Raw genomic sequence first — 15,654 nt, 5'->3', positions numbered from 1 at the left:
AGGTATGAATGGAAATTTTTCTTTTTTCTACTATGTTTATTGATATGCAATTTTATTATTCTTTTTTTTTCTCTTGTTTATTGTTCTTTTCTTTATTCTTTTCTCTTATTGTTCGGTTTTTTTTTTGTATTTTGTTAGATAATCTTTTTCTCTTTGTATGTGGCATTTTGTATGTTTGTAATAAAACTTTAAAAAAAAAAAAAGACATCTTAAAACTCCTGAATTTTACAACAATTTTAAAGATATATTTTAAATTTCTTCCAATCCTCTTCCACCGTCTCTTTCCCCTGGTCGCGGATTCTGCCGGTCATCTCTGCCAGTCCCATAAAGTCAGTCACCTTTATCTGCCATTCTTCCAGAGTAGGTAGTTCTTGCATCTTCCAATACTTTGCCAGAAGAATTCTTGCTGCTGTGGTAGCGTACATAAAGAAGGTCCTGTCCTTCTTTGGCACCAATTGGGCAACCATGCCCAGGAGAAAAGCCTCAGGTTTCTTAGGAAAGGTCCACTTAAGGACTTTCTTAATTTCATTATAGATCATTTCCCAAAAGGCTTTAATCCTCGGGCAGGTCCACCAAAGGTGGTAAAAAGTACCTTCAGTCTCATTACATTTCCAACATTTGTTATTGGGCAAATGATAAATTTTTGCAAGCTTGGCTGGGGTCATGTACCACCTGTAAATCATTTTCATTATGTTTTCTTTTAAGGCATTACATGCCGTGAATTTAACACCAGTGGTCCATAACTGTTCCCAGTCAGCAAACATAATGTCATGACCGATGTCTTGTGCCCATTTAATCATAGCTGATTTCACCGTTTCATCTTGTGTATTCCATTTTAACAGCAAGTTATACATTCTTGACAGATTCTTAGTATTGGGTTCTAACAGTTCTGTTTCTAACTTTGACCTCTCCTTCTGAAGATAGGCTCACTATCTTCCACAACCACCACCCATTCAGAGCACCCTAACAGCCAGAGATCTTCTCTCTGGGGGGCTTTGTATTTTGGACACAAAATATCTTACCTGTAGGCAGTATAGGGGAAAGGCATGTTTCACATATATTCTCCTCTGTAAGAAAAAGAACAGGTACAAGTCAACACAATTTATCTGAATAATGTTATACCACCTATCTCAGGCAGGTTTGCACGCAATGAGATGGTTTGCACACAATGGTAAGCCAAACTTTGGCTTAAAAAAGTAAAGGTAAAGGACCCCTGACAGTTAAGTCCAGTCGCGAACGACTCTGGGGTTGCGGTGCTCATCTCGCTTTACTGGCCAAGGGAGCCGACGTTTGTCCGCAGTTTTTCTGGGTCATGTGGCCAGCTTCTGGCGACCCAGAGCAGCACACGGAAACACCGTTTACCTTCCCACCGGAGTGGTACCTATTTATTTACTTGCACTTTTTGGTGTGATTTCAAACTGCTAGGTTGGCAGGAGCTGGGACAGAACAACGGAAGCTCACCCCATCGCTGAGATGCGAACCACTGACCTTCCGATCGGCAAGCCCTAGGCTCAGTGGTTTAGATCACAGCGCCACCTGCACCCCAAAACTATGGATTAGCATTAATGAATAAGGGTTCCCAGAGAGAAGACTGTAGTTGCTGTACTGCTCCCCCAGACCTCCCACTGCAGTGAGCTAAGCCCTGGGCTTATGGTTTGTCTCGAGCAAACCAACCACAAACTGTTTACCTAAACACAAACTGTGGATTGTGCCGGGTCTGGAATGAGATAAATCACTGAATCCAGGTTCAGATGACAAACCACGCCAAACCATGGCTCAGCTCACAGCAGCAGGAATAGAGGAGCAAAGCAGTTCTTTCGCAGGAACCCACACATTAATGCCAAACCATAGTTTGGCTTAGCATTACATGCAAAACTGGCCCACTGCATACCGTATTTTTCGCTCTATAAGACGCACCAGACCACAAGACGCACCTAGTTTTTGGAGGAGAAAAACAAGAAAAAAAATATTCTGAATCTCAGAAGCCAGAACAGCAAGAGGGATCACTGCGCAGTGAAAGCAGCAATCCCTCTTGCTGATCTGGCTTCTGGGATAGCTGCGCAGCCTGCATTCGCTCCATAAGACGCACACACATTTCCCCTTACTTTTTAGGAGGGAAAAAGTGAATCTTATAGAGCAAAAAATACGGTAGGTAATATTCAATAAAGAGACTCTCCACAATGCGCATTAACTGCTACTCCATGAGGATAAGAACTTGATACCTTTAATATGCCCTAAAAACTATTTTGCAGGCTAAATAAGGCAATAGAAAATTTGTACACGTACAGTGGTGCCCCGCTAGACGAATGCCTCGCAAGACGAAAAACCCGCAAGACGAAAGGGGTTTTCGGTTTTTGCGACGCTTCGCTAGACGATTTTCCCTATGGGCTTGCATCGCAAGACGAAAGCCCATAGGGAAATCTCGGGGACCTTTTTTTAAATGCTGGCGGTGGGGAGCAAAGCCTTCCCCCCCCTCCGGACTTCAGAAGAGGTCCAGGAAGGCCGGCGGGGGCGAAAGGCTTTGCTCCCCACCGCCAGCATTTTAAAAGCGGTCCGGGATAGCAGGGAAGCGCTTCCCGCTATCCCGGACGGCTTTTGAAGGCAGGCAGGGGGGGCAAAGACTTTTGCCCCCCCTGCCTGCCTAACCGGGGGCTTTTAAATCGCCCCGGGACTGTCCGGGGCGATTTAAAAGCCCCCGGACGGCTTTTGAAGCCTCCCCCCCCGCCCGGCTTCGGGGCATCATCCCGATGCCGGGCGGTGGGGCGGGAAAGCCTCCCCCCCCGCCCGGCTTCGGGGCATCATCCCGATGCCGGGCGGTGGGGCAGGAACGCCTCCCCCAGCCGCCCGGCTTCGGGGCATCGTCCCGATGCCGGGCGGTGGGGCAGGAAAGCCTCCCCCAGCCGCCCGGCATCGGAACGATGTCCCGAAGCCGGGCAGCCGGGCGGGAAAGCCTCCCCCCCCGCCCGGCTTCGGGGCATCATCCCGATGCCGGGCGGTGGGGCAGGAACGCCTCCCCCAGCCGCCCGGCTTCGGGGCATCGTCCCGATGCCGGGCGGTGGGGCAGGAACGCCTCCCCCAGCCGCCCGGCATCGGAACGATGTCCCGAAGCCGGGCGGCCGGGCGGGAAAGCCTCCCCCCCCGCCCGGCTTCGGGGCATCATCCCGATGCCGGGCGGTGGGGCAGGAACGCCTCCCCCAGCCGCCCGGCTTCGGGGCAGGAAAGCCTCCCCCAGCCGCCCGGCATCGGAACGATGTCCCGATGCCGGGCGGCCGGGCGGGAAAGCCTCCCCCCCCCCGCCCGGCTTCGGGGCATCGTCCCGATGCCGGGCGGTGGGGCAGGAACGCCTCCCCCAGCCGCCCGGCTTCGGGGCATCGTCCCGATGCCGGGCGGTGGGGCAGGAAAGCCTCCCCCAGCCGCCCGGCATCGGAACGATGTCCCGAAGCCGGGCGGCCGGGCGGGAAAGCCTCCCCCCCCGCCCGGCTTCGGGGCATCGTCCCGATGCCGGGCGGTGGGGCAGGAAAGCCTCCCCCAGCCGCCCGGCATCGGGGCATCGTCCCGATGCTGGGCGGTGGGGCAGGAACGCCTCCCCCAGCCGCCCGGCATCGGGGCATCGTCCCGATGCCGGGCGGTGGGGCAGGAAAGCCTCCCCCAGCCGCCCGGCATCGGAACGATGTCCCGAAGCCGGGCGGCCGGGCGGGAAAGCCTTTGTCCCCCCTGCCTGCCTTCCCAGGGGCTTTTAAATCGCCCCGGACAGCGGAGAAGTCCTCCGCTGTCCCGGGCGATTTTAAAATGCCGCCCGCCAGAAGAGGTCGGGGGAAGGCTTTTTCCATAGGAACGCATTAATTGATTTTCAATGCATTCCTATGGAAAACCGTGCATCGCAAGACGAAAAACTCGCAAGACGAAGAGACTTGCGGAACGAATTAATTTCGTCTTGCGAGGCACCACTGTATTTAGATGTTTTCTGTCATGTGTTTTGTTACTAATAAAGGTAATCCCATGGTAAAAAGTTCAAAGTCCAATAAAGATTTAAGAACCACATACTGCAACCTACATTTTAGGATATGTCAATAACATAATATTATGGAAGTAATCCAAAGAGTTTGGATGTAAGCAATGGAAGCTTTTATGCTTCAGAAATTTCCAGAGATGCGTTGAACATACCATCCACAAGGACTCCTCTCATTTGTGTTCGGTGCATCTTTTTCAGCAAGGAAAGTGAATCAGCAACAAGAATCTTCTTGCACCCCTCCCGGAGCAAAATCTAAGGCACAAACGGATGCAACACTGTGACAATGCTTCAGCTGGTTTTCACTCTCAAGTTATGCAGAAGTTGAAATTACATATTTTACATTATTCTTTGCTGCCAAGGTCCATTCTCCTACTAGTAAAGCTTTTTGGTAATGACTCACTCGGAGCCTCAAAATGTAGTAATCAAAATTATACATTAGTTATTCTAAGTGCCCTGCAGTGGGCACCTGCAGCTATTGGATGGGATAATTTCCTTTCAATAGTCCTTTCCCAGTAAATTTTCACATGCTTGATCACAATATTTAACAGCAACCCTTCTGGACTTTGGGCATTAACAAAACTGATTTGGTAATCACAACAGTTCATCGTCAGAGCTACTTCTTAGAGGACCTAACACAGAGCTTTGAATAGCACAGCAGGGGGACTCCATGAGTGGGATTGTTCCACCCTAACAGATATACCACAAGCTGTTCCTGAGAATAATATGAAAATGAAAAGTGAAAAATTAAGCCAGTAAAAGAGAAAAAAGTCACACGGAGCTCTTCATCTCATGATTCGCAGGAACCAAGCTACTTACACTGTCAGTGTGACCAACGTTCCAGACTAATTGCAAAAGGCAGTTACAACTGGACAGGGTTAAATGTGCCAGAAATTGATGAGCAGTTAATTAATATTATTCAACTTGTGTTGCAGGTCTTGTATTTGTTTTCTGCACAGGACTGTCCTCAATGCTGCCTGGAGTTCCACTCACGCAAGAGGACTTCCTCTCATCTCCCCATGCACCCCATAAATCTGATAAGGAGGGTCCCCCCATCCTCTGGGGTGGATTCTGTGGGTGGGGGTTGTGGGGTGGGGAAAGGAAGGAGAAGTTGCTCCATTGTGCCAGTGGAAGTCTGTTGTGCAAGCAGATCAGCCGTCATGGACACAATTCCTCTCCCCTCCTTTTTGAACTGCCCTGGTCGCTTTCTCTCTCGCACCCCATAGCACCCCCTTGGACTGACTTGGAGTGCACAAGGTCTAAAAGGATGAGAACAGCAGAGGTGTCGTTCTGGATGCTACTCCCTGGAAGCCGAAGTAGCAAATGCTTTGCTTTGTCAGTTCCCGAAAGATACCAACCATCTGGATGAGCTAAATAAAGCAGGCTCTCACAGGGAACAGTCACAGCCCCTCTCCAGCAAAAAAGACCCACTTCACTGAACTAACATTGCCTTCAGGCAGAGCTGCAATCATGTGCTAAGCAGGTGATGACACGCCCCCTAGCGGCCACTTGGCCAACTTTTGCAAACTGATTTTAAAACAGAAACCCATTAGGATGCAATTTGCCCTCGCTGTGTTAGCTGGCCCCAGAGAGGGGGAAGCGTAAAATGTTCCAGGTTGCTATCTTCATATTGACCGGAGGGTAACAAACATAGCCTCTTTTGCAAAAGGCAGATCCATGCTCTGCCTTGTGTCCCTTTAAAATGCTCAGAAATATTGACTGGGAAAGGACTGGCCCCCTCTCTGCGGTGAATAATGCAAAACTGCAAAACGAAAGCACACACTCAGCTGTGATGGGGAGACCCACGGACACAGACACAGACAGACATGAAAGCTTAACTTCAAAGTGTCAGCAAGAAGTGTCTCTGGAACAATAAATGCAAGGGGGGGGGTATGCTATGGCACTCCCCGTAGGCAAAACACTTTGTGCACATCATGTAGCTTTATGTTTCAGCTGCTCTTGAGAACACATTAGAGATCAGTTACTAAATATTTCATTGGTACAAAGCTAAAGGAAGCACCATTGCAGATCTCACCCTGTCGCCTCATGTGGCATAGATGTGGCACAATCATTAAGCACCCAGGGAAGATTGTGAGACCAACAGGAGGTAAAGAGCCACTGGGAAAGAATGTCTTGGGGGCTGCATACAGCCTGCCAGTTTGCCACCCTCAACCAAAATGATCTGAGCTGAAAACATAAAAAGTGATTTCTAGGACACTTCGCAATGACCAGAAATCACTTATTCAATCTGATCTATGAGGTGTAGCCTAAAAGGGACCCATCTTTTACACAAGTGTCATCTATTTAATTGTTACATTTCTCTAATTGGATCTTAAACGACTGGACAACTTTAATTTTCGATATTACTTCGGTGCATTTTGGTTTCCAAAATCCAGACACATGGGGCACCTCTGCTAGTGGCTGGTCCCATACTGACATGTTGGGGCCAATATGAAGCTGTGACTGGCCAGACCTAAATCCAGACCGGGCTCTTGCCTATTCTCTAGTGGAGGGTCTAGCCAGAATTGAAGCTAAACGCACCCAGCTCCTTCAACCACTCCTCATATGGCTTAAGTTTCCAGACCCTGGATCATCTTGGTCTCCATCCTCTGCAAACATTCCAACTTGCCCACATCCTTCTTAAATTGTGGCACCCAGAACTGAACACAGTATTCCAGGTGGGGTCTGAGCAAGGCAGAATAGTGATGATGTTGCCCACAACAGAATTTTAATGCTGGTTCTAAATGTGTTTTGTTGTACTTTCACATCTAGTTTGTTCTTATTACTTCATATTTCGAAAGGATGCTTTTCAAATGCTTTGAATCCCAACTTGGAAGAAAGGTGGGGTGCCAACATGTTAAATAAAGGCCTTCTCTGCCTTTGCAGCTGGGGAAGTCCATAATAAGAATTATCTGATTTCTGATTTTAACGTTTTTATTTATGGCTTTATGTATAACTGTTGCAAACCGCTCCAATTTTTTTAAAAATTATGAATAACGACAATACAAGTATTTGTTATAAAATAAATAAATAGCTACGGTATGTCTGTGCATGAGTTCACATGTGTGTGGTGGTAGAATAAGCATCCTGAAATGGGGTGGTAACCACAAGATAAAACACACACACACACACACACACACACACCCTTCCCTTCTGTCAGCAAAACTGCCAGCTTGGATTTCAGCAACAGAAAGGGCAGAACTAGGCAGGAGAGCCAGGGCTAGAGAAGAAGGTGGAGGCTTAGAGGTTGCGTGGATGGCCCCGGTTGATTTGGGAAGCAGAGCCAGAATAGAGAGAGATGCAAAACTTAACTTGCCCCGGTACTGAAAAATCCTACAACTGACCCTGGGTAAATGGCCATTTTTTGTTGTTTTTAATCTATATGTGAAAGCAAAATATTGATTTCGCCCATAAGCTTTCCAAAGCACAGCTGCTGAAAATAAAGGATACTTCATATATATATGTCAGGAGTCGAAATTAGGAAATTACTGTTTTATTGCCTAAATTTCAATGTAATCTTGCTCATTCTGGCAGGCTTGTCAGAGTTCCGATTGTGATTTAATTATAATAAGAAAACACTGCCAGTGGAACAGCAATTTATTCTCTTCCAGCTAAACACTGCTCCCAGGCATGTGTCACTTTTGATGCACGAGTGCCTCCACTTTAAGAGAATGCACAATTTTATGGCTATATAAATTAAACTGCAGCTGTCAGTAGTGTACTTTATTTATGATTTAATATTCATCTCATTGAAGAGCGAGATATAAACTACAAGCACTTTTAGAATGCAGCTTTAACTTACTTTCTATTTAATTCCAGACAGACAACTCTGTCTTGCCCTGCCATGAATACTGGAACGCCTTCAACTCATAGCACTGCCATCATTATTAGGGGGGCTTAAATCATTCCCACCAAAGATGACAACGGCATTGCTAAATTCAGAGATCTTCATGCTACTTTTCTAAACACAGTGGTGAGCCCTTGGGGCACAGGGCTTAAAGCAAAACAGGCCTGGGTAACAATATCACCTGGGCCATAGCTATGATTTGGAATTACATTAATCATCTCTGCATTGGGCCTGCCATTGTTCCATGTCTTTATAAATGACTTGGATGAAGGAATTGAGGGGACGCTCATCCAATTTGCAGGTGACACCAAACTGGGAGGGGAGGCTAATGCTGCAGAAGACAGAATCGGGATTCAAGATGACCGTAACAGATTGGGCCCAAAATAACAAAATGAGCTTTAATAGGGAGAAATGGAAGGCTCTGCGCTTTGGCAGGAAGAACCAGATGCACAAATATAAGATGGTTACAAAAAAGGAGATTCCAGCTAAACACCAGGAGGAACTTTCTGATGGTAAGCATTGTTTGACAGTGGAACAGACTCTCTCAGGAGGTGGTGGAGGTTTTTAAGCAGAGGTTGGGGGCACATCTGAGTGTTTATCAGGGCTCCTTTCCACACGGTATTTTTTTTACAAACAGTGCAATGTGTACATGTAAAAACACCGCATATGCATATGAGGAAAAACAAGCTGACAAATTAGTATACTATACAGATACAGTGGTACCTCGGGCTTCAGGTTACAGACGCTTCTGGTTACAGACTCCGCTAACCCAGAAATAGTACCTCAGGTTAAGAACTCTGCTTCAGGATAAGAACAGAAATTGTATTGGCCTCCGGCAGCGGGAGGCCCCATTAGCTAAAGTGGTGCCTCAGGTTAAGAACAGTTTCAGGTTAAGAATAGACCGCCAGAACGAATCCGAGGTACCACTGTGCGACTGTACACAAACTGGGAGTCCTAACTAGCCTTGGCTCCTCGCTGCACAAAACCTCCCAGGTTCAATCCCTGACGTCGCCAGTTAAAAGGAATCAGGGGCAGCCAGAGATTCTGGGAAGTTGCTGCCAGTGTAGAAAATGCTGGGCTAGATGGACCTGGTAAAAGGAAGCTTCCTGGACATGTGGCAATGCATTTGCTGCTGCATAATGCAAGTAACAGCCCCTAAAGAGTGTGGAAGAAACCTAGCATGCGAGCACACATCAGGGGTAGCGCAAGTGTATGTAAGGGGAGACTTGTGTGAGTTTCAGCTGCTCTGCCCCACTCACCTCAGAAATCCTCAGAACCTTCCATCACAAGGGAATATCAAGAATGACTGGAGGGGGGGGGGAGTGTCCTGAAAAAACCCAGTGCCGTGTTCCTTTGAACATAGGTGCAAGTCTTTTTGAATGCGACTGTGTTGCTCAAAGCCACTTTGAGAGATTTGTGGATTTACAGAGCAGGATGAGCATTCGAAATAAAATAGACCATTTTCAGGAGGATTGGGGCGAGGAAGGAAATACCCCAATGCCCAGGAATTAAAGATTAGGAAGCGGGGGGAGGGGGCAGTGCTAAGATCCATTGACGCCCCACCCAAGCATGGGACATGATCCACTTGTGTTGCCATCAACTACAAAATAGCAGCTGCACAGACTTTGTTCCCATCCTGCTGTCAAGTGGTTGAGCAGAGATGGGGACATCCTTCAGTAGTGGGGCTGACCTTTGACTTAGGTGGGGAAAGTAGCTCTGTCTTGAGTTCACAAAGTCACTACCTCAGCCACAGTACCGGACCTCTAAACTGGGAGGCCACAGAAAGTTTTTGTGAGGTTGTGTTATGAGAATGGTTACGTCACAAAAGTAATAATATCATCAGCATCCAGTATACCTGAAGGAGCGTCTCCACCTCCATTGTTCTGCCTGGACGCTGAGGTCCAGCGCTGAGGGCCTTCTGGCGGTTCCCTCATTGCAGAAGCAAAGCTACAGGGAACCAGGCAGAGGGCCTTCTTGGTAGTGGCGCCAACCCTGTGGAACGCCCTCCCACCAGACATTTAGAAGACATCTGAAGGCAGCCCTGTTTAGGGAAGCTTTTAATGTGTGACATTTCAATGTATTCTTAATCTTTGTTGGAAGCTACCCAGAGTGGCTGGGAAAACCCAGCCAGATGGGCGGAGTGTAAATAAAAAATTATTATTATTATTATTATTATTATTATTATTATTATTATTATTATTATTTAAAAAGGGTAGTAACTGTTCAGCCTTACTGCACAAGAAGCCTTCATAGCATGATTATTCTTTTACCGGTATTCTATTCCTTTAAAATTACTGATCCCCCTCTACTCTTCATGCCCGATGGTGGAATGAGAAGAATGGACACCGAAAAGCAGTAACAGTTACCTGTAAGTTATAATCCTGAAGAATTTTTACCAGTGAATCTCTCAGGTTTGGAATCTCCATGCCTTCCTTAATGCGGTGGATCAGGAGGATGGGATCAACGTGGGTCCCAATGTTATTTAACAAGCCGGTAATAAAAGCTGTAGAAACACAAAGAGGGTGGGGTGTAATCTGAAACTTATGCATAATGTTGAACTGCTTTTTTGAGACAGGCCTAGTCTCTTAACTGCATGTACTGCTCTCTAAAAAAGGAAAAGAAAAAGAAAACAGTATGCTGGCACATCTAAAGTGGGAGAGATCTCACTAGCAAGCGGCCTAGTTTTCAAATTTACGTTTTATAAAGCTACGCATAGAAATAAAGGTTGCATACCATATAAACAAGCTGCAATAAACTTGAGATATTCTACTGAACTATTCCTTGGGTCTACAAACTTCAGTAACAGGGCCTCATTTTACTTGTGTATTATCTTTGTGGCAGTCCATGATGTTGACAACCTTCCTGGCCTCTTCTTTCCATCAGACCTTTCCATGCTACATCCCTAAATTCACACAGGGCTCTGCATTTCACACACCATCTGATCTTCACACTTTCCAGCATTGCCATTGCCTCTTTCCTTGAGATGCTTCTCCCCCCCCATCTCCCTTTTTATAAGTATCTACTTTCTTCTACATCATCTTTGATTCCTCAAGATCATTATTTCTCAGTCCACAGCTCCTCTGCCTTCACCTTCAGCGATCCTGTCTAGATCCTGTCTAGCTTTCCTACCTCATCCACTTTTTCATAAAACACCTCTTTCTTCTCAGCTTCCATCTGCCTTCACACAGGTCCCTCTGTTCCTAGACGCTGTGGGGTGAATTCCCCGTCTCGCTCTCCAGCCACAATGGCCTTTCATGTTCCTCACGGTAGCTGGACTGTTTGTGAACACTCTTGCTGATTACAATGCCATTCCATCACAGCAGCTCAGCCAAGGCATCACACCTGCGGATAGGTGCCCATGGCTGGCCTACTATCTATCTTTTTTGCCTTTTCATTTAAAACAATACTTATTTTAAGAAATATAAAGATGTGTAATAATCACATAAAGTACAACTTTTGAAGACCTTTGCAGTGAAGATGCAGAGATAGAAAAACATGCTAGCATTTCATCCAATTTGTCGGCCAACAGCACATGTGCCAGCAGCTGTGGAATAATGTAATTACTTATGCTTATCAGTGCCAGATGCTGCAGGATGCCAGGACATTTCCCCCCTCAGTACGTTGTAATACTCCAATTATTACGTTGCAATTTAGACTTCTGCCCCATGCAAGCTGGCATTAATCCCAAAGCAATCTGACTACACGGTTTTTCTTCTGTAGAGGGATGAATTATATTCCTTCACTGCCTCACACTTAATTAAAATCTCTCTCTCTCCCTCTCTCTCTCCCTCTCTCTCTCTCTCTCACACAGTAAATTAACTGAGCAAGGACTACTTTGCTTACGTGGTTTGTCAATGGAGTACAAGATGAGATCTTCCCACAGTTCTGCATCATCTTGCTCCTTAGCAAATTCAATAGCCTTATCCACATCATATAATTCCTCCATGATCATCTTCAGAGCACTTCGACTATTGCCCATTCTGCCTAAAATGACAAAGGAAACCAGGAATTGTGAAAGAACAGCCTACCGCCACCAAGTTAAGTTAGGTCTCAGGGTTAAGGGGAAACATCATCCTCTGTTATATTGTCTAAAACCTTCTCCACTTACGGCTTATATTTTAATGACACGGATGATAAATTAAATTAAATTAAATAACTTAAATTAAAGCAATATATTTCAATCCCATTGAAATACATGGGTCCTGCGTATGTCTTAATAGTTGCTTGCTGAACTGAGCTACATCTGTGATTGTGTCCAGAGATGCAGGTTCATCCTACAACTAAAGCCAGACTTTTTTGGGGTGGGGAGAGCAGACTGAGGTTGCAATCCTATACAGACGTACTGGGAAATCAGCCCCACTGAAGTCAATGGGACTCGAGAAAACATGCATAGGATTGAGCTGGGAAGCTCAGTACGCACTAACAAGGCACAGCACAGGCCATTTCAGAATCAGGATGTGCCCCTGCAAGGTTTTAACCTGAACTGCCCTGTAGGACAAAAGGACCCCAGACAAGGTCATGCTCAGCAGCATTTCCTTAACAGCCATGGCCATCATTGAGCAGCAAGGACCGGCACATACATGGCATTGGTGGCAAGAAATCATGGAACCGAAGGGTTAGAAAGGATCCCCAGGGGTCATCTCAACTAGGGCCAGGGCCTTTTCAGCACTGGCCCCGACTTGATGGAACGCTCTTGTCACAAGAGACTAGGGCCCTGCGGGACTTGATATCTTTCCGCAGGGCCTGCAAGACAGAGCTGTTCTGCCTGGCCTGTGGTTTGGACTCAGGCTGACCCTTATGTTTCCCTCCCCTTATGGTTTGGATCTATGGGCTACTATTAAAATGAGGCTGCATTTTAAATTGTATTTTTAACCTGTATTTTAAATTGTTTTCCCCCTCCCTATTATGTTTTTATTGTAATTTTACTGGTGTTAGCCACCCTGAGCCCGGCTCTGGCCGGGGAGGGCTGCGTATAAATAAATTAAATTAAATTATTATTATTATTATTATTATTATTATTATTATTTAGTCCAACCCCCTGCAATGCAGGAATCTCAACTTCTTTCCATGCAGAGATCTGCCACAGGCTTAAGAATCTGCATTTTTCAAAACCAGGACTTTTATGTCTGGGTTGATAGATGGTACCTAGAGCTTACACCAGCATGGGATCATAATATTGGCTTTAATATCTCTGGGTTTGGGGGGGGGAGCAGTTAAGACACCTTGCCTGGTCATGAGCTTTTAGGATCAGCAGGGATACAATGTAAGAACCTGGTCCGAGAAATACTGAGTTGAAGATGTCACCTTTTAATAAAAACAAAACCACCAGGTCATTGCTATTAATCAAAATGCAGCTACTTACTCAAAAGATAAACTGTCTCTTCTACAAAGTTCCTTTGTTGACAGATTTCAAGAGCCTGGGATTTCAAAAGGAGAAAATTAATATGACCACAACTTAAGTTCTCAACCAGCCTGTCTCTGCCGTAAATTAGCCGCACAGCCCCTATACCTGTTTACTCAGAAATAAGTCGCACGGAGTCCAGTGGAATAACAGCCAAAAAATATCACCAGTGCTCCCAAAGTACTTTTCTATAAAGGCACATAATTCATGTAACAGAAACGGTAAATATTTATAAAAATCTGGACTAAGAATAAAAGAAAAGTAATTACAGCCAACACCTGCTTGAGTTTCTTAAAGAACAACACTACCAAAGAATGAAACAAGCATATAAGTCATGCATTGTTCCCCAAATAAAGGTTTTCTAAAGTATATTTCGTAACTACAGAATCTCCTGAATTTTTTTTATCAAGCTCCATGTAGAGAAGCTAATGCTTGCCTTCCTACATGTGGAAAGGAAATCTGACACCCCCCAGTTTAATGCTAGTCTGTGCAGCATAATTGAGCCAGACGCTCTCTATCCCTTGTATGCCTCAAGAGGCTGCTGTGGAAATGGAATAGGATGACCACCATGTATGAGCTTCTTGGGCAAAGGGGCTGCATGCCTATGTGATTAATTACCGGGGCTATAGCTCAGTGGCAGAGCTATCGTTCTGCATGCTGAAAGGCCGCAGGTTCAGTCCCTGCCATCTCCAGACTGTCCCCTGCCTGAAGGCCTGCAGAACAACTGCCAGGCATTGTGATTCTCAAACTTAGGTCCCCATCTGCTGTTGGACTACAGTTCCCATCATCCCTGCCCACTGGTCCTGATAGCTAAGGATGATGGGAGTTGTAGTCCAACAGCAGCTGGAGAGCCAGGGTTTGAGAAACACCGCATGTAGACAATACTGAACTGGAAAGCGCAATGGTCTGACTTGGGGTGAGGCTCCTAGGTTGTCCCTACAATAATAAACATGTCCCTTGCCCAGACAGATAAATTCCTGCATTTCATCAACAATTCATTCCACGCTCACATAACAAACACCTCAGTCATAATTGTAACAAAAACATCTGGTGGAGTGAACAAAAATCAGGAGGTGGGAATTAAATATTATACACTCAAATAATATTAAAATTAAGAACAGGATGAAATACTTGTATGGGTCATCATGTGACTTTAAGATCTAAACCAATGTGGTTTTCATGATTTCCAGCAGATGGCAGCAAAACATACAGAGTTGCCAGGACAAGTCGGGTCACAATTACAAACTGAAAAGCCGCAGTTGGTAATAGTTTTGTTGAGATCAACTAAAATGTGACAAAGACATGGGTGGGTGGGATGGGGGTACCTTGCAATTGGAAAAAGAAGAAGGAAAAGAAAAAGAGAAAATGAACTCTCCCAAACCCACTGCTAAATAACCAACAGCTTTAATATTTATCACAGAAAATAGAGAGGGGGAAAAGATACATTTAAAGGATTTTTCCTCACCTTTTCTAAAGGGCAGTGAGTGCTGTCTCTGAGAAATGGAAGTAAATTTGGCCGGTCATATTCAGCATACAGACTGATCTGTTTCTCATGGTACTTTTGTCCTTTGTGGTGGTCTCTCCTGAACAGCTTGTGCAAGTACTACAAAATAAACCCGAAGAATGAAAATACAGAAACATCCATGATATGGCCATAGTACCAAACAGGTGCTCCAGACTAATCTTAACACCTGACCCAAGGAAACGGAGTAAAATACTATTGCGTCCAGGTGTTACAGACCCCTCTGCCATTGTTGACTGATATCAACATGGGGAATGAAGTGATGGTGTGTTTGTGGTGGTGGAGAGACTGCAGCAAATCATCCATAGTGGGAAAGAGCTGCTCAACTTTCCCCAGCCCTAGCAATTCTTTTCACAAATAACCTCACTCCAGGCACTACTTTATTCCTCTGAAATCTAGCTGCCAATGCAACTTGCACGCTGGACTCAAGAGGTTGCTGGCCTCCAACTCCCATCAGCCCCCAGGCAGCACAGCCAATGGCCAGAGGAGATGGGAGCGGTTGGCATTTGAGAGGGAGAATCAGTGGAGGATAGCTAAACACGCCTCTCACCCTCCACTCCTGGTCCAGGAAAGGCTCCGTAGCCTGATTATCTCAGCAAACCTGGGTCTGGAACCATGCAAAGCTCATCTGGTTTGCCCCCTGGTCCTAAGCCACAAAAGACAGCTTGAAGTGGTAGGTCTTACAATACTCTTGAAAGGCGCTCAGGCTAGGATGTGGCTGACTATATCCAGAGACTGGGAAGGAGCAGCCTCCGAAAATATTTCACTTTGCAACAGTGATGCCTTAACATCTGTTGCTGATGCACAGGCGTGTCCTTGGTATATCTCGGGGGCTATAACAGAACACACACTGGATAGGAGGGAGTCTTTTTGCT

At 46.0% G+C, this 15,654-nt stretch overlaps 1 protein-coding gene across 1 annotated transcript in view; it reads right to left on the bottom strand.

The window, feature by feature from the left end:
* The window catches only part of VPS41 (VPS41 subunit of HOPS complex), a 127,007-nt gene that overhangs the window by 16,314 nt on the left and 95,039 nt on the right, over nucleotides 1–15,654 (bottom strand). Inside the window, exons 22-27 of the mRNA XM_081931029.1 lie at nucleotides 14,723–14,860; nucleotides 13,219–13,273; nucleotides 11,700–11,840; nucleotides 10,223–10,359; nucleotides 4,165–4,264; nucleotides 1,023–1,067 (exon numbers count right to left, since the gene is read on the bottom strand). Coding sequence (XP_081787155.1) covers nucleotides 1,023–1,067; nucleotides 4,165–4,264; nucleotides 10,223–10,359; nucleotides 11,700–11,840; nucleotides 13,219–13,273; nucleotides 14,723–14,860 — 616 coding nt within the window. The remainder of the gene's footprint in view (nucleotides 1–1,022; nucleotides 1,068–4,164; nucleotides 4,265–10,222; nucleotides 10,360–11,699; nucleotides 11,841–13,218; nucleotides 13,274–14,722; nucleotides 14,861–15,654) is intronic.

Source organism: Podarcis melisellensis (assembly GCF_964234715.1).
Source record: "Podarcis melisellensis genome assembly, chromosome: 12".
Classification (NCBI taxonomy): domain Eukaryota; kingdom Metazoa; phylum Chordata; class Lepidosauria; order Squamata; family Lacertidae; genus Podarcis; species Podarcis melisellensis.
The sequence above is the reverse complement of the archived record's forward strand: the minus strand, read 5'-3'. Positions and strand labels throughout refer to the sequence as shown.